The sequence below is a fragment of the Chrysemys picta genome, chromosome 17 (genome assembly GCF_011386835.1).
Source record: "Chrysemys picta bellii isolate R12L10 chromosome 17, ASM1138683v2, whole genome shotgun sequence".
NCBI lineage: Eukaryota > Metazoa > Chordata > Testudines > Emydidae > Chrysemys > Chrysemys picta.
Window position 1 is genome coordinate 1 of NC_088807.1, and position 19,417 is coordinate 19,417.

The following is a 19,417-nucleotide window of genomic DNA, read 5'->3' on the forward strand; positions in this document are numbered from 1 at the left end:
ACTTATATTTTTTCCAGATCATCTTTAAAGGAGACATTTTTGGCCGACGATGACCAGAGAGAAAGACATGACAAACGTAGCAACAATCAGCAGTTACAACAAGGGGGGGTCATATGAAGGTTCACTGATAGTTCTTACATGCCACGCTCTTGAATTTGGGTTCATCTCTTCCACCTCTCCAGCAGTTGATATTACTAACTGGTGAAGTGGGATGTGCCAAGGGTTTGTGATATCCTCACCTGCTGGAAAAGAAGTGGAAAACACCGAACTACCCCTGTACGTAGGTCTCCGCTGGAAAGGAATGTGGAAATGATTCAGTTACTCTCAACCATGGAGAACTATTGCCTCAGCAAGGCGATACTTCAGCACCCGGCACTGCTTGTAAAACGTAACTTTCAAAAATATGTTCATGGGTTGATGATACTGAATCTTAAAAAAAAAAAAAAAAAAAAAAGGTCTTAAAGGCTAATAAGCCTAAAAATGGACCCATTAAAATGTTTGTGTTCAGTTTACTTTCAGTTAGGGAGTCAAATCAGTATCTGGGCCACACCAAATAACCTCTGTATACAGGAGATTATAAAAAGTCCTGTTACTGTGGCAATTAACAATACTGAAAAACTTAGTTTTTGAACAATTATATTCATTACTTTAGTGTAATGACTGAATAAAATATATTACTTTAATGTTGACAGCAATTAAAGCTGTCCAATGTATCTTTTTGCCTGTCCCATGCTTTCAGATCCAACCAGAGAAATATTGCTGGTTGTTTAAAGAGAAACTGTTAGAATAAGGATTTCTTTTTATTTTTCAATGATGACACAATCCTTTTAAAGATTTAAACTGTTTTGTTTTGGAAATTTCCTTCCTTCTTGTTGTTCCTTATCATCACATCATTTCTTTCAGTTTGGACAACAAAAAAGAGACTAGTCAGTTTTATTTATGTAGGGTTTCTTTTTTTTAGTAATTTTGCGTTCAAATTCACATGCTAGAACAGTGCAGAAGAATGCTGTTTAATTCAACAATTTATTTAAACTCATGGATTGCTCTTAGGTTTTGTAGAAAGTCATTACAAAAACCTAATTTTGGGACTCATTTTGGCCTGACAGTACCCCTTTAAACAAAAAGAAGATTTAATTATTAAATATGAATTGTTAAAATGAATTGCACATAAACATTTACATAGTTAATCCTTTGGCCAATTACATTACGCTTCATGCAGTACTACAGAAATAAGAGATTGGTTATCAATGTTATCTGAAGATGCAGTGCCACACAGTGAGATAGTGCAATGCACGTTGGGAGAGGAGAGCTTTAACTTGTGGGTCCTCCCTCTAAAAACACACCAAAAAGAGAGAGATTAACTTGGTTGACACGTGAAACAATTTGAGAGTGGGAGACTAGGACACAGTTTCCAGTGTGGCAAAGATGTGCACAACACACCATTTCTAATTTAAGTAGCTTTCTGAAGACTTAAATTAGGAAGGACAAAAGTGGGAGCTCCTCCCTGTCTAAGGTGAGGTAAACCTAACTGAAAAGAAAGAGAAGGGTCTTCAAGGCACAGTCTTGAATAATACCAGCCTTTACAAAGCAAACAATATATGCCAGCAATTCCGTACCAGTGAATAGTGCGAGATGATGTCAAAATCCTTCAATTTTCTTTTCCTTATTTGGAGTAGTATTTTGTCCACGGAGGAACCATTAGCTTTTTCTTTTGTGGATGACATGTATACAATGCACATAGACTGATGAACATCTCAGGATTAACAAGCTGAGAACTTTTTATAACATTTCATTGCTCATTAACAGCTCGGTAGTTGAACTGGTAAATGACTCTACTATCAGAGAAGTTTGAGGTTCCTGAGAGTTGGTCTTGCTGCCAGTTGGTAACTGAATGATTGAATAGTGCATTTTTACTAAAGACAAACCTAGTCAGAATAAAGTTATGCTTCTGATTCAATACCACAGGTGTATGCTATAAAAGAAACAGTAAAAAAAATCTTGTAAATCACACACTTTATATTTAATATATTGAAACAAAAATAGTTAAGAATGCAGGAACTGTTTTACAGATTAAAAAAATATTTTTTAAACCATCTGATCTTAAAAATAGACAATAGTAGTGAAGCTTAAAATACAACCACTCGCATTAAAATGTTTTAAGCGATACCACCTTGGCTCGTGTGGCGTGTCCTGCTTTGTCACATTGCTATTGAGATAACGCTTCAGTTGTTAAAAAGGTTGTGTCAGTAAGAGTCACTCTTTCACAATCCAAATCTACAACAGTTTTGCCTTTGATGGAAGTTCCTGAGCATTCCTGATGCAAACTTGCCCGTCTCTCTGTGAGTTTGGAAGCAGAATGAGACATTGACCCACTCTGACTACCATTGGTCTGAGAGCAGACATTATTAACTTTAGTATTTTTATTTTTGTGGTGATTGTTGTAGACTTTATACTTCATGAGAAGAATGAAGATGAAAACAAGAACAGAAGCCACAATTATTCCACCAATAATGATGATCATGGTTCCTCCAAGAAACTGGGCATGAAGAGAGCGGCACTGCTTATATTCTTCTTGTGTGGTGAACTGCACACACCCAATCACCCTGGTTGCAGTTAGAGATGTCAATCCATCATCATAAACAGCGAGAACACAAAGGTCATACTCACGTCCTGCAACCAGATCAGTCAGGAAGAAGGATTTGCTAATGGCCGGGATCATCCTAGAAGGGAAAACGGGTAAAATAAATGCCTGAAATGCAGTGCACCATGGAAAAATGCTTTGCCTGGTCAAGAAATTCAAAGCTATGGTCCACAGAGTAATTTTACTTCTTCCCGCTTTGGCTTCTAATGCACAATACATGCTCTCCCCCATTATTGGAGAAATACTACAAAGTAAATAGCACAAGGAATTTGCACCTGCGCAAGTTTGTTATTATTGCATGTAAGTAACTAAATTTCCTGTGATGCAAGCTTGCAGAGTTCTGGTGCATAGCAATTGTAAACAGTGGTGCAATCTTAACCTGAATGTTACTTTACAGTGAACTTTAAATATAATTTCCCTTTTTCAAAAAAAGAAAGAATAAGTAAAGATGTGGAAGAAGAAATGCAACCTGAACTGGAAGAGACTTGCCATAGCAGAGAAAATAAAAGCAGCCACCTAATATGTAACAGATGAGCATGTTCTATGAACATCTCTTTCCTTGACGTCCCTCCTCCAAGTACTGATCAGAGCCAGTCTTGCTTAGTGTATGAAATCTACATGATCACAAAGCAGGGCAGTATAACTCTACTACATGTTGTATCATTGAAGTGCCAGGGAGTGAGCTAATGGAAGCACGAATCAAAACCAGATCTCAAACTGCAGGTCAACTGCCTCTAGGCTATGAACATATATTTTCTCAGCTACTGTAAACTAGCACACCTCCACAGAAATCAATCAAGCTACACTAATTAACACCAACTAAGAATTTGTCTCAGTAATGTATGTAAAAATCTTTTTACACACACAAGTTCCCTGTAAGCTGCATGGCCGCGCAGCAGCTGATTTAGCACTATGCAAGCACTCAGGGAACCCGCCCGGCTGGGACCTGCTGCAGCCAGGGGAGAGATGCCCCTTCCCCGGCCCCAAAATATCATAGCCCCCAACCTGCTGCGGCTGTAGGAGAGGTGCCCCTTCCCAACTTAGCCCTGGACCTGCCACGGCTGGGGGAGGGGCAACCTGAACCCAGCCTGGACCTGTCCTGCTGCCAGGGTGCCCCTCCCCCAGCCCCAACTCACCCCTGGACATGCTGGGGGAGGGGCGCCCCAAACCCAGCCGCGTCCCGGACCTGCCGCAGGTGCCCCTCCCTGTGGCCTGAACCCAGCCGCGGCCTGGGCGCCCCTCCCCCGGTCCGAACCCTGCCCCGGACCTGCCACGGCCGGGGAGCCTCTCCCCCAGCCCAGACCTGCCGTGGTCAGGGGAGGGGCGCCTCTCCCCCCTAGCCCAGTTGCTACTGCGGGGAGAGAGAGCTGGGCGGAGTCCTCTCTCCCCACCGTAGCCCCAGAGCATGCTCCTGCAACCCAAATCCCTAGCCGGAGCCCTCATCCTCTGCTCTTGCGCGCAAACACACACACACAGAGTTAAGATCAGCATTTATAAAGAAACAAGCAGCATAAAGCAAAGGCTATTCCTGTGTGGTCACCCAGCCAATTGTGGACTAGTCTAAACATGCTCAGCTTTGAAAATTAGAAGGATCGTCCCCATTCAGCCCAGTAAGAACATCTGCATACAAGCCTGCAACTGCTATAATTTCAGTTACGTTGTTATAACTTCTATAATTTAATCATTACATAAAAAAGTGTACATCTGCAGTATTTTTTTTTTTTAGTTAATACTGTTATCTGTAAAATTAAATAAACTGCTGCCCAGGTGACAAGTTGGAAAATTAATAAGAATCCAACATACACCATTGCATAATTGGATCTGTAAGCAAACTTAATATAGTTTCCACCTAACACCAGAAATATGTTCTGGTTAAAGGAATATTATACTGTAGTCAGTACAGCTGACTGAAAATTGGGGGGAAGTGTCTCTGTATTAATTATTTTTCTTTGTGTTTTTGTTATTTTGAGCAGCACTATGCTATTGTCTGCGTCCAGATATATTTAGAGAGCACCAACGTATTAAAATCATAAGGTACCTACAAAGGAAAAATAATTCTCTGGATATTTCCCCTTTTTTGATACTTTTTGATGTATAAAGCATGCAAGGTTACTTTGTCTGTAACCTTAGAAATGTAAGGAATGTCATGTCTTGTGTCTCTTGTTTTGGTGGGAGATTGTCTCACAGGACCTACAGAAGTGGACTGGGAAGTTTCTTTGAATTTAAGTGGCAAAGGTGTGTGTTGCCCCTTTGCAAAGAGATCTTTTTTTCCTGTTTGTTTGTTTGTTTTTGTTTGTTTGTTGTTAGGTAGGCTGTTGAGTTAAGTAGATTTTAAACAAAAAACAAACTAAAACAGAGTTTTAAACAGAGGGAGCAAAAAACCACTCCCCCTCTCACTTAGGTTTCACTTAGTTTGGTAGCAGTGATTTCATAAACTAATTAGTTCTCTACTTACTTAGGCTTGGTCTACACTACCCCCCTAATTCGAACTAAGGTACGCAACTTCAGCTACGTGAATAACGTAGCTGAAGTCGAAGTACCTTAGTTCGAACTTACCTTGGTCCACACTCGGCAGGCAGGCTCCCCCGTCGACTCCGCGGTACTCCTCTCGCCGAGCTGGAGTACCGCAGTCGACGGCGAGCACTTCCGGGTTCGACTTATCGCGTCCAGACTAGACGCGATAAGTCGAACCCAGAAGTTCGATTGCCAGCCGCCGAACTAGCGGGTAAGTGTAGCCAAGGCCTTAGTTACTCTCTACTTAGTTCTCTATGTCTCTACAGATCTCAAAATTAATGTGTATTTGTGAGCAGTCAATTGTTAGCTATTTCCAACATGCTACAGAATTTTACATTTACTTAACTAATGCATTTCACTGGACTGCATGAAAAAGTTGTATGCTTCATGGCAAATTATTTTATGTAAACAAACCTGCATGTTCAAGCTCTGTCTTGAAAGAAAGAAAGAACGAACTCAGTAATTAAGAAGGGAGTCGGTTTACCTTGAAAATCTTTGCAGCTAAAATTACTATATATATGAGCTGGAAAAGAAAAATGACCAGCAGCAAGTTTTTAGATATTTATCTTTTTTTTTAGGTGTTAGTTCACTAAAACAGCAAATCAGTGTAACCATCGAGTTCCACCTCCTCACAATGTAGGGCTGAATATGACAAGACAACAAGCATCTTCACTTGCCATTGACTTCTGGGGGCTTTCTGGGGTGATTATAGCTTGGAGGGTCATACTTCTCCTATACTAGTAAATTCTGTGTTTGAGCATATTCCAGAATGAAGATAGATTCTAAACTTCCTGGACATTTTGACAAAACTGTCAGCATATTGAAGAGCAAAATAAACTGTCTTTGACATGCACTAGTTTTCTGATAAAGTTATTTTGAAAGCCACATAAAGAACAAGAGGAACAGACAGGAAGTACTATGCTAAAAGCAGCCATCAAGAATTATTAGAATTCAGCCTTTACCAACACTCCCATCTTGGACAGAGATTGTTAGCAAACAAATTAAGGTACTTACAGATACAGTAACATATTTAATTAATCAAATTTTTTGTACTATCTGGCTTATTCAGCAGTCTTTAATGCTGCTTTTTTTCTTCTGTCCTATAACTTTTTGTACTCCATTATTGTGAATGGGTTGGTGTTAAAGTTTGATTAATTAGTGTTAAAAGCTATTTACAGTAGGTAGCGTATTAGAAAAATGGAGTGGTTAGCAGCCAATGAAGCACGTCTATATTCTTTGTAATTAAATTAATAGATGTGGAGTAAACAAGTACAGATACTTCCAAACAATGGCATTTTTATGTCCTGTGGTGCTACATACAAATGTTAAATAAACAACAACTAATACTACATTTGAGATGTGCCAGTTCTTTTGAAGACCATTTCCAGCTCTAAACTAGAAGAGCCATAGTGTTCCTTGCGTGTACAAGTAACACCCAGGATAAGGAGTTACAGACATGCATCAAGGGAAAGTTGCTACCTTGGCTTCTTAGAAAGTCAGAACAAAATCCAGACAAGTCTCCTCCCCTTTTCTTGAAGGTGCTGCAGTGTCTAGAAGGTTGGCTTGTTATCTTTATGTTTAGGGTAATCTAATATATGGACAACTGGCTATTCAGTTAATTGAATAATTTATTTTATAAATTATTGTGATAAAAGCTATTAAAATTGTTTTATTATAATAATAATTGAAGGTATTTAACGCATCGTGGGCCTATTTAAATAACAAACAGCAATGGCTAGAAAAGAGAAGGATGAATAGTGGTAACATGTTCTTGTAGTCAGCTATGATGGGTGCACAGACATATTCTAGCTGTATTGTGTACTCATCACCATGGTATCGGAGTACTTAGCAGGTCAAACTAAAGTGAAAACAGACATGATCATTATGGAGCTGACATTTTCTCAAGTATATTCTAACATTTTAAGCAGCATAGACTTTGTGTTATAGGTTTGCAGCAAAATGTAATATGAATGGCATATAATCCTTGACAATTTGAGTGATAAAAGAATTTAGATTTAGGGCATACTGTGATTCTAAATAGGGTTAGAGCAATATATCAACCACTGAGTGGAATTATTCTATCTCAAACTAGCAGCTTTCAATGATCAAAGTCATTTATTTAAATAATTTAATTCACATGAAAGACATTTCACAATAGCAATAAGGGAACTGCAGGACTCTGTTTGCGTGAGATAATCATACCTCTGGGAAATAAGTACTTTGCTGGGCTACTTTTCTTTTTAATGCCTCAGGAGGGCTGATGATTTTTGTCTCATGCTAACTACCTGTTGAGCCTCACTGCTTATTACCTTTACTTGTATGAAAGTTTAGTTGGAAATTAGTTTGCTATTGGTTGTACATTGACAAAACTATTAATTTTAGTTTCAAGTCTGTTGAATAAATCATTTATTTTTAGACAAAGCATACTGTCCCTCCATACTGTCTGATTAGGAATTGCTCTTTCTGAAGTTGTACACTCTCAGAGAAATCCAACCATGGCTCTAAATGTATAAATTGTTCATAAGCACTGCTGTATTGATCTCAAAGGTCAGAAGAGTTAACGGTGTTATAAATTCTTTCACAGTCCAACATTAAACAGTGTTATAAGGTTTGGGGAGTGTGGAGGGCATGTTCTACAGAGGCCTTGGTTTACTCGATTTCTTCACAAACACCCAGAAGCATTCATTCTAAAGTTTAAAGTTTATTGATCAGTCGCAAGAAATTAAAACAAGCATTTAAACCAGTGATTATACAAAAAAAATCTTTGAAGTCTCTCCTTTTGGAGGCAAAATATCAGTCTCTTATTTTCAGAACAACCTTTCTTTGATGAAAAGGAAAAGGTTAATTTTACTTTCAGTCCTAATGTATAAAGGGTATTCGCTTGTGTTTTTAACATGCAGACAGACACAAGGCGGAGGAGAGACAGGAGAAAAGGAGGGAGATATATGGCTTTTGTGATGATTTGTTTAGAACACTGGTTGGCTGGTCAGTCATGAATGGATACGTTGGCTGGAAGGTCGACCACAGCACCTGTTCCTTGGACCCTGGTTCACATTCCTGTCAAAGACGTCAATTGGTTGTGAATTTTCTCCTTAGGCAGGGCAGGATTGTGGTAATCTCATCTTGCTGTGCTCATGCAATGCAGTTGAGTTCAGGATTTAATGAAAATCCAAGAAAATAAGACACAGGATAGGAGGAAGAGGGGGTGGGGGTTGGGGGATGTCAACACAAACGGTCACAACCTCTGAGCATACCCATTTACTCAGTAAGTGAAACTGGTTGAACACCAACTGATATAGAAGGTACATTTCTCCCTGCATGGAAGAAATACAGACGCTCCCTGACTTACGCAAATGTTCCCTTCTGGAACACCTTGCGTAAGTCGGGAATGTATACCCGACAATTACGCAAAAAACCCAACCAAAAAACCAAAAACTTTTTCCGTGAGTCCAGATTTGCGTAAGTCGGGTTTGCGTAACCCGGGGCGCGTCTGTACGATCAAGAATATGTGCAAAAGAAGTTGACAGTTCTTAACAACATTAAATCTTAAACTGTTACTGTGCTGAGGCTGCTGGCGGCAATTCAGAAGAGTTCCTCTGGTCTGGATGATGCTATGGCTGAAAATAAAACTTCCTTGCCCACTACCATGGCATAGGAAAAGATTATACAAGGGGGGGTTGCGATGCGGATGCCTAAAGGACTCATCCTCATGTGGCTCCAATTCATTTTCAGACAAACTGTGCTGTGTTCTTCAATAGAAGAATCGCAGTGTTTGATCCTTATTACAGTTAAATAAAAAATCCCAAGGACTACAGAACAAAAGCACCCATTGGGACTTCCTTCTCCAAAAAAGCCTGAACATCTTAGACAGCTAGGAAACAGCATCCTAGGATATTAGGTTTGAATGCTCTCTCTGTAATGGAAAGATTGCTGTCTCAGAAAGAACGACACTTGGGTAGAATGAGTGGAAGTTAGAGAAGCAAACAGTGCCATGACACAAAGATGAACTAAACAGTTGCATGAATAAATAACCCATAATAGGGAATAAGAATAGTGAAATTAGTGATGCAATTTGAGAAGTGCACATTAGTAAGTACAGTCACCAGTTTAACACTGCACACAATTCCATATAGGAAAATAAGGCTTTTCAGGATAAGGTAGAAACAGTGGAAAAGCACAGTAGGGCTAGACCCAGTAAAGGACTTAGGTGTTGCTGAACACTGCAATTCCTAGCTTCTAGGTGCCCTGCTGCTGAGTGGAACCCTCAGCCCCTGAATTAGGCACCCAGGCTCCTCATGCATTACATGAGGAGCCTGGTCACCAGAGAAAGGGAATTCAGAAGGCCTAAGAAGCCAGCAGGCTGAGCAGAGAGCCACCTAAGACAGCCAGTGGGCCATCCAAAGGGAGAGGCAACTATCTCCACTTGGGATTCACAGCCACAAAACCTCTCCTGGAGTTGGGCACCTAAGCCAGGTCGGCTCTTTCTCATGACAAACAAAAGTGAGACAGAGACCCCGACCCTATTAGTGTGGGAGACCTGTTTTCAAATCCCTACTCTGCCTGATTTGGAGCAGTGATTTGAACCCACCTCTCCAACCTCCCATGTGAGTACCCTAACCACCAGGCTTATTGAGTATTCTAGACAGTCTTTCTCAGTCTTGCTGGCTGAAGCTGTTTCACTTTGTATTAAGTTATTATATATTCACTGGGACAGAGAGAGAGAGAGAGAAAAATCAAGAGATTGATGAGATGTGGAAGAGACCCTGCTTCAATTACTAGTTCATTATTTATACAAAATGTAACAGCTTCCACAGGAAGGGTACAATACAAGGGTATTCCCCCACCCCCCGATACACTTAAGATTAAGGCACTCAACTGGGATACAGAAGGCCTGGGTTCAAGTCCATGCTACAAATCAGACAGAGTGGGGATTCAAATCTGGGTCTCCTACAACCTAGGTGCATGCTTGCTGGTCCCCAAATTACCTATCTGCTCATATACAGGTCACATAGCAACACCTAGTGTGAGAATCTGACCATGGCTTAGGCACAAGCTAGCACCCCAATCTGCTCGGTGGTGTCAAGACCTAGGGGTTTTGCACATGCCCACTGAAGGATCCGTAAGTGCCAACATGGTCAGGTGGAAGCCGAGTGAGTTTTGTGAATGCTACGCATTGGTGCCTTAAACGCTGGATTTAGGCACCTAAGAAACTGCAAGGGATTATGGAATCCAGACATTTGTCTGGCCTCCTACATAATTGTGTGGTGAACTTATCATATATATTTTCCCTAGAAACAGAATACAGGGTCCAATATAAGAAGAAAAACAGATTGCAGAACTGGGAGAACTGATATTCCTAAACTTAACTGAGTTAAAAGCTGAAACTCTAAGAGCTAAGAATGACTGATTTTCATGGTAGCTGCTTTCTTCTGAACCTCTACATGAGCAAAGAGAAGAACCCAAATAACCCCCATTGACTGCCTTTTTGAAGGATGTCGTCCTATTTCCAGCAACACTGAAGGTTAAATGAAGGAAAATCATATCTGGTCTTTGAGACAGAAAGAATACAACATTTGCTTGGCAACACAAAGTCATTTGCAGGTAGACACGTCTTGGATGTGGATCGTTTGCACAACTAAAAGTCAGAAATCTCTATCATGATGTGACAGTTGCAGAATGACTTAAGTTACAAAAGTCTATAAACAGTGAGTGCGAAGACTGTGATTTAGAATAACTTTATGCAGACTACAATTTATAAAAAACAGCCTAAGATTCCAGTGGCATTATGTACACTATTAAGCTAAAACCTGACAAGTAAGAATGCTGTTTATGGTTACCACTTGCTTCTATGGTATCAAAACCCAACACTACAACTGGCATTAAATAGCCCTCTCATTGCCAGTCTAAGTAGAGATGCCAAGAACTGAACAAGCCACGCAAAAAAACCTTACCTCTCATCTCACTAATGGATCAACGTAGGGAAGCTGCTGCTGCCTAGGCTATACTTGTTCTGTGGGAAAGAACACACGTTCCAAGCTGTAAATCCAGCAACTTCCATTGGTGGTAACCTCATATCAAAACAACTTTATTTGGGGCACTTCTTAAAGGGGGGGGGGGGAGATAGCTCAGTGGTTTGAGCATTGGCCTGCTAAACCCAGGGTTGTAAGTTCAATCCTTGAGGGGGCCATTTAGGGATCTGGGGCAAAAAATTGGTCCTGCTAGTGAAGGCAAGGGACTTGACTCAACTCAATGACCTTTCAAGGTCCCTTCCACTTCTATGAAATAGGTATATCTCCATATATTATATTATATTATATTATATTATATTATTATAAATTCTCCAGTGAGCAGAGAGGGACTGTCTGTATTCCATCATTTTAGTGAATCTGCAAAACCACTTCAGCCATTTTGCTGCTTCACTAAAAGGAGTGACAAGATCCTCAATGTGTGTGTGCTAATGCTCAACAAAAAACATTTATCATTTCACACTCTGTGTCAGGGAGAGAAGCATACATTACTTTTCTGTGACTGTTATGACTTTTTTGAGATTTAAAATACTTAGGCCAACACTGAGCACTTTTGAAAACCTCATCCTAACTCTGCTCCCACTCAAGTCAATAGAGACAAGCCAGTTCTGAACGCTTGAAAATCTCACTGTTACAGGTCTGGTGACCTTGTCACACCCTCTTCTGGTCAAATGTGGTGAAGCAGGTACTCCCTGCCTCAATTTCAACTGCTGGGGTGGGCCCCTCAGCCTACACCACACAAAGTCTATAGATAGGAGGGATTTCACAGCTCACTTGAGTGATGCACAGAGGTATAATATTGCTGACAGAATTCACTGAGTTAAATCAAAGTTCAGATTTTAAAAAAAGCAAACCTCTGAAGCTGTACACTGCATTGCACAAAAATAGTGAAAGAATTGTGAGCATGCATACTGTAGCTAAATTGTACTGCTTTTCATACAGCAGATGTAAAATTAGTATAATGTTTGCTATATTGATCAGGCAATATGTCACCTCTTCCTCAAGAGTGACTGTTCATCTCTTTAATCTATGGTATATTACCCCTTTCTTAATAATAAATGAGAACTGCTATTTTAATCTTTATGTTTGCTCTATAAAAACAAAGGAAGTTTATGTTACCAGCTTTTTAACACACTATATAGTATTTCAATTATCTATATAGAAACATCACTATTAAATATTGATTCATCTACTAATTTATAGCATGCAGTTGTGGCTAATTAAAGTTAGATGATCACTGGATATGAGAGAGTAAATTCGGTGCCTAGGAAGGTATTGCCTTTGATGATATGAGATCCAGTTTCTAACTGACTAAAAATGTAAGTCAAATTCTTATGAACTACTAATCATTTGCTTCTTGCACCATGACAAAAAAAACCTGAGTTCTTCTGACCTATAACAGAGGTACAGCATCATATTTTGGAATGTGCTGTTCCACTGAGATCAGAGAAAAGATATTGTACATTAAAAATTAGTTTGTACTGCAATTTTTCTTTTGGGTACCTGTAGTTGCTGCTATCTTAAAGCATGAGACAAGCCATTCCTGACACCTCACCCCATGGTACACACAAGAAATGGACACATGATGCTACTGGACAATGGTTTAGCAAGCACCACACTTCATTGAGTCACATAGCAGATTAATACAAATAAAGCATAATCACCTACTAGCTATGCTAGTGGACCTGGTAGGAAATAGAAGCTTAAAGAGGAATCATGTAAAAGGATTGAGGAAACAGCATAGTTTTCTCAAAGTCTGCTGAGAAAAGCATGGAAACAAGATTTAAAAATATAGTTGAACAAATGCCCTTTGCATCCTTTCTGCACACCTTCACTTGCCACATCTGCAGATCCCTCCTATAAACTAGTTTACATGTTTTTGCACATAGATCAGTGATCACCATCCTTATTTTGATGGTGTCCCTCCCCTTGTGATGGAATAATCACATTACTCCTCCCCCCACCCGTCCCCACAAGAGAGAGTCTTGTACCAAGGCCATTGACACATTTGAGCCTCTTTCCTGACCTTTTCAGCCCCTACTCTATTTTTTTATTTTAATCTTTGTTCCTCTCGCTGAAATTTTTGCATCCCAATTTTGGGGCTTTTGAGCTCTTGTTCAGTTGTTCCCCTATTTCACTCACCGCCAAAGGCTAAAAGAGGCTGCCTGGATGAAGGCATCTGTAACAGTATGCAAATGTCAGCCTTCATTCCTGAAACAAACAGGCATCCTGGGCTTCACCACCTGTCCTGCTAGAATTATTTCAGCAGGTAGGACAGGGTGGCTTCACCAGAGTCTACTGCACAGTTTAGACTGATGCTGCTCCCACCATAGTCCACACATTTGCTCTCAGTCCACTTCTCTCCTGCTGGAGATGGGCCCCACTGCTGCTTTACTCCACCTGCTGTTTTCCTGCTGGAAGTTATTGGTGGTCCCAGCTGCTGCTTTGCACTACTTACTGCTGACCAGGTGAGCAGAACTGCTGCCAGGCTCTGTTTTTACTGTCCATCTGATTGGAATTGCAGCTGAGTTCTAACCAAACGAGATAACTACACTTCGCACCTCTCCACTTCCAGATGAAAAGGGTCCCGTGATTTAACAGACCCACCAGACTCCCTATTCTGTGAGAAATAATACTTGCAATAAACCAAAAACCACACACATTCTTTTTACTTGAATCTTGACTCTGTCCAGTGCCTCTTGCCCAACCTTGGCAACCACCAGTCTCTGTCAGGGTCATCCTGAACCCAGCCATTGCCCAGGTGATTCCCAACAGGGTCATCTCCAAAATATCAGCCCCAAGTACAAAATTTAGCCAAGCTGCACCCCAATGTCCCCAAACTATCCACAGTTGTAAATATATAAATAGGGCACTGCTTCCCTCAGGCGACTTCCATGCTTCCCAGCAGGTGACAGCAGAGAACACAGATGATACCGTAATGAGGTACTGAGAACACAGTTGATATTTAAATAAGATACAGCCTTGCTCAGTCATCGCCCCTTGCTCTCCAGAAGATGTCAGCAGAGCTCTCACTCATTTACCTCCCTTCTCTACTAGGCTTCAGGCTACAGGATTTCCAAACCTTTCTTCTCTAACACACAACTGGCTTGCCTCCAAATGATATACTAGAAAGCATAAACATAGCAAACACCACACCATTTTCAATGTAACAAATAAGAGTAGGGAGGTGAATAGATGTGTGTGCTAGTCTTTTTAAAAAAGATGTTATTTAATTGTTCCTATATGGATTAAATCCAAATAAATTGGTTTCTAACAAAACCACATGTGTTACATTGAAAATGGTTTCACTTTTAGCCACATTGTAACACGTTTTGTCTCAATGTCACAGAAGGGACATTACATAAAATATCAATGCCTAGAAAATAATATAAATATTATATACTACACAGACAAAAGCAATGTTAGCTTGAAATATCATACAGCAAATCTTTAAGGGAAAAATATCTATCTTCCTGCTTATAAAGGCACACCACTGAAACTCAGAAAATAAATGAACCAGTGAGTGAAAAGCTTGATTGATTTTTTCCCCCCAGACGAAACCATACAAAACCAATTGGAATGTGCACTAAGTACTGTATTCTGGAGCGTGGAGAAATTTATCATGCCATTAAAATAGTCATTTTAAGTGTAAAAGAATTGGAGAACTAGAGCATTTCCTATAATAAATAAGCATTTCCAAATGTTAAACCACTGGAGACTTCAGCTATAACTTGATTGCATGCACAGTTATGCAAATATAATTTGAAGCCCAATAGAAGAATTACTTCCTGAACATTTAATGCTTAATATGTCCATAATATATAGGGTAAAACTGTCAAAAGTGCTTAAGTGACTTAGAAACATTTGAAAAATTTTCTCCTATACACATGCAGCATCCGTAAACACCACTGTGTATTCATTATAGCATACATAGTGGTGGTATATATGAATTGAAGTAATTATGGCCTCCTTCTGCTTAATGAATGAAAACAGTACTCATGTCACCACTGTTATGTTTCACAATTTTAGTCTATAATCGTCTCTCAAATTACACCTATCCTGCTGAGCACCATTAGCAACTGCCATTTTAAACATAGTAGCTGAGTTGCAAATTCTCAACAAAATGCATCAAGCAGACATGATACCTGGGAAATGAATAATACATTCAGTTAAACATTTACAAGTAACTCTCTAGAGTAAAACAAACACCTTCTTGATATAATGGTTCATTTGTTTTTAACCAATGTTCAGTGTAAATCCATGTTGCTCCCTTTAGAAGCATGTGGCAATAGAAAGCTAGCTTTCACCATGTGTATATTTTAAATACAAATGAGAGTGAAAAAAATGATAAATAAAACATCACTGAAATTGCATATAATAATCCAGTAAATATAAGCAATTATCATTTTGATGTGCAAGTAAAATATAATTAGTTTTCACATTATTCCATGTCATCATGGTAAAGGATGGTGAACAGCTTGTGTGCGCCCAGGCGGGTAGATACACATGACAATTTTGCAAGGTTGTAATTGCTCTCTTTCGGACTTTATCCTGGATTCCTAGTGCACTCAGCGACATAAGTAGACGTTCTGGGTGTGTAACGCAACACATCTCATCTTGTGCCTGTATGTATAATACTGTATACACAAAGCAGCAGTCAGACTGGAAAAATACAAATGATGTTATTCTTCCCGGACTCTGCTGATCTGTGTTGCCAAAGTGAGATACCATCCACTACGCAGATCTTCATGATCTGATTGGACCTTTTCTTTCTTCTGTATTGTGATCAGCAGTGAAATAAAGTAAATGGCAACACCATTAACTGTTATTAAATTTCTCAGTTATCACCAATTAATATGAATGGGGCAGTTCACTTAGAGGTATTGTTTTAGGATGTTTGCAGACTCATACAGAGATCACGGCATCAGTTAGGCTAACATAGCTATGTTGGTCAGAGGTGTGATGAAGTGTGATCTCTGACTGACATAGCAGTCTTGCAAAAGCCCTGGGTGTAGATGCAATTATACTGCACTTTTGCTGGTATTATAACTTTTTTTGCTGGGGGTGGGGGGAGGCTGGAATAAAATATATCAGTAAAAAGCACAGTTTTGGAGTATAATCTGCATCCACACTAGTAGACCTGGCCTTACACATGGATCATATTTGCAACGTTTGTTTTGCAGTCATGAGGGAGAATATCTTTTGGGGTTTTTTGTTTATTTTTTTACACAGATTCATAGCTTATAAAATTCCTAGATAAGGCCAGAAGTGACCACTGTGATCATCAAGTCCCATGTCCTTCATAACACAGGCCATAGGACTTCCCTGAATTAATTCCTGTTTGAACTGGAGCACATGAAAGCTTAGATTCTGGACCACAAGATGGCAACCACCAGAGGAAAAAATGAGAGTTTGCCAAGGCACTGCAAACTGACCCACGAGTCAAAGATCAATATATAAGATATACCTGTGAGTACAGGTATCTAACATAAGGCAACAGAGGGTCCTGTGGCACCTTTGAGACTAACAGAAGTATAGGGAGCATAAGCTTTCGTGGGTAAGAACCTCACTTCTTGCATCTGAAGAAGTGAGGTTCTTACCCACGAAAGCTTATGCTCCCTATACTTCTGTTAGTCTCAAAGGTGCCACAGGACCCTCTGTTGCTTTTTACAGATTCAGACTAACACGGCTACCCCTCTGATACTTAACATAAGGCATAATTTCAATATCCTCTTAACACACAGAGAAATAATTGGTCTCTGAAATTAATAACCAACATGAAACGGATCTGGTAAGAAAAAAGTGGCGCACAGTTGGGGGGGGGCAAGAAGGAGACTTTCCTGATTTATGTGGTTTTAAACTTAACTTTCTATTCACACAGCTATTTTGGACAGAATTATGCTGAAAGGTAGAGCTAGTTTGTGCATAATGTAAGCAATTATATTGGTAAGCCCTGTGGCCTGAAGCCTACAAGAGCTGGAAGGTAAGTGAGTGGGCTCTCTGCTGGCATTTCCTGCAAGAGCCGACGGAGTGAGGCAATACCTTATTTAAATACCAACTGCATTCTCCGCAGTACCTGATTTACATATCAACGCTGTTCTTTGCTGTCACCTGCTGGAATGCAAGGGGAGTTGACTGAGCGAGGCAGTGCCTCATTTACATATTACCTGTGGATTGTTTGGGGGGAAATTGGGGAATAATTTGGCTATACTTTGTACTTGGTGCTGATATTTTGGAGATGACCCTGTTGTAAACCACCTGGGTATTGCCTGGACAATGACTGGGTTCAGAGTCACCCTGATGAAGAGTAATGTTTGCTGTGCTTGGGTAAGAGGCCCCAAGCAAAATTAAGAGAAAAAGATAGTCTTTGATTTCAGTCTGATGCTGAGTTTGTCTGTTAAATAGTAAGGGTTCTGTGTACTGTTCTTTATAGCACTATTTTTTTTCTAAAAGAACTGAGCTAAAAGTATTAGCTGTATCCTATGATAAAAGCACAGCAGTTTATCTAATCCTACACCAGAAACTACAGTGTATGGACAAAGCCAGGCAGCAAATCTCATCCTAGTTGAGAAACTGTCCGTAGACAGCAGAGTAGCTGATCCAGGTCACTAGCAACACCTAGGTGAGAGTAACCAATCACCATCAAATGATGGAGCAAATTAGCAATTTGGCCCACTAAATGAGAGCTGTGACTGGTGTTGCTGAGGGCTGAGTGTACGGAGAACAGCTGCTTGGCTCTGTGGGGAGCAGATCTGAAGGGTTCTGAGCCCCACATTTCATCTGCCTAAGAACTCTGCTGAAGCCTCCCCAACCCAGCATCACAGCTGAATGCCACTAGAGCTGGTCAAGTAGTCGATTCCCAGAGCTGCTTTGGCAATCGGAACCCAGCATCTCCTTGGGGCTTCCTGACCAACTAACTGTGAGAGGGGAGCTGGGAAGGTGACAACATCCCATTAGCCACTCATGGCTCATTTCATGCACCTTGGGGCTATAGTGGTAGAAACAGTAAAGATTTAAGGTTTAAACAAGTTGCCCTGTCATTTCCCTTCCCTCTTCCTGATAAAGTTTTCATGTTTAAACTCTCTGATCACTGTGCTTCTGAGTGGTAAATAAAATGCCTATCAATGGTGCCCATAGGTTCCCAGGCAACTGGGTGGGGACTCAAGCTAGAGTTATTTATGTGTTAGGAAAAAAAAATGCTAGAAAGTAGGATCAGGGCCGGCTCTAGGTTTTTTGCTGCCCCAAGCAAAAAAAAAATTTTGGCTGCTCCCCCTCCCCCGCTGCCCCAGCGCTGAGCTCCCCTCTTTCCGCCCCACCAGTGCCCTCCTCCCATCCCCGCCACCCCAGCCCTGGGCTCTCCCCCCAACCTGCACCATCCTGCTGTCCCAGCGCGGATCATTCAGCAGGAATTTTGGATGTGCACAGAACACAGACAGGATTGGTTCCCATATGGTTACAGAACTGCAGTAAAGTGGAACAATTTTCAGCTTGTGTGATTGGAGGATATCTGGATGCATATTATAAGACTGTCCTACATAAATGAGGAAAAGTTGAGGTGCCTTTATTATTCTTTTGTTCCACTCTCTCTTTCTATGGGGAATTTGCCAATGCAATATCACTGTCTTCCTTTTAAACAAATAAAACTAAAAAAAAAAAAAAAAAAAGGCAATGGCTGTTGAAAATAGCAATTCCAGTCCTAATAACCACTGGGAAGCATTTCTTGCTCAATTTGATCCTACTTTTTCTGCAGCAAGTTACAGTGGATCAGTATATTTGATTTGGGAGAAATGAAGTAACAGTTGCCCGAATTGATCTTGAGCACTCCTGAATTTTGAGGGTGTTCAAATCTGGAAGGCAGGTGCTAGATTCCCTTTCTGAATATTAGCTATATCTGGAAAGGAAAAGTCAATTTCTGCTTCCATGGCTCAGAAGTGGAAATCCTCCTAAGTGCCTGGTACTGTATCTAAAGCTGCCCAGGTCCAGAGCCTCCCCTCCCTTACTTTTCATTTTAAATTCTAGTGGGATCCACGTACCTCCCTTGCTAGGCTTCAGATAGAGAGGGGCACTGTCCATTTAGTCCACCCAATTCCTTCTTTGGGAGCTGCAAGGTGAGGTCACACCAGTATCCTTAATCCAGTCTGGGGAAGTCTTCTGAGGGTGATATTTGGGGCAAAGCTGCCTACTCCTTGGGCACCCTTGTTCCCCATTCACAGTGCCACCCCTTTCAACTCACAGC

The 19,417-nt window shown here is 40.5% G+C and overlaps 1 protein-coding gene across 12 annotated transcripts in view; it reads right to left on the reverse strand.

Moving 5' to 3' along the window:
- Nucleotides 1-1,009: 1,009 nt before the first annotated feature.
- LOC101946279 (leucine-rich repeat and fibronectin type III domain-containing protein 1-like protein) overlaps nt 1,010-19,417 on the reverse strand; it is a 226,402-nt gene continuing 207,994 nt past the window's right edge. For 11 of the 12 annotated variants that reach the window (XM_005311124.5, XM_042840489.2, XM_065571617.1 and 8 more), the window contains one exon: nt 1,010-2,720. In XM_005311124.5, the coding sequence (XP_005311181.1) occupies nt 2,207-2,720 (514 nt within the window). In that variant the 3' untranslated portion in view covers nt 1,010-2,206. Of the gene's footprint in view, nt 2,721-11,106; nt 11,166-19,417 lie in introns of all 12 variants that reach the window. The other variant, XM_065571619.1, reaches the window with a different exon arrangement.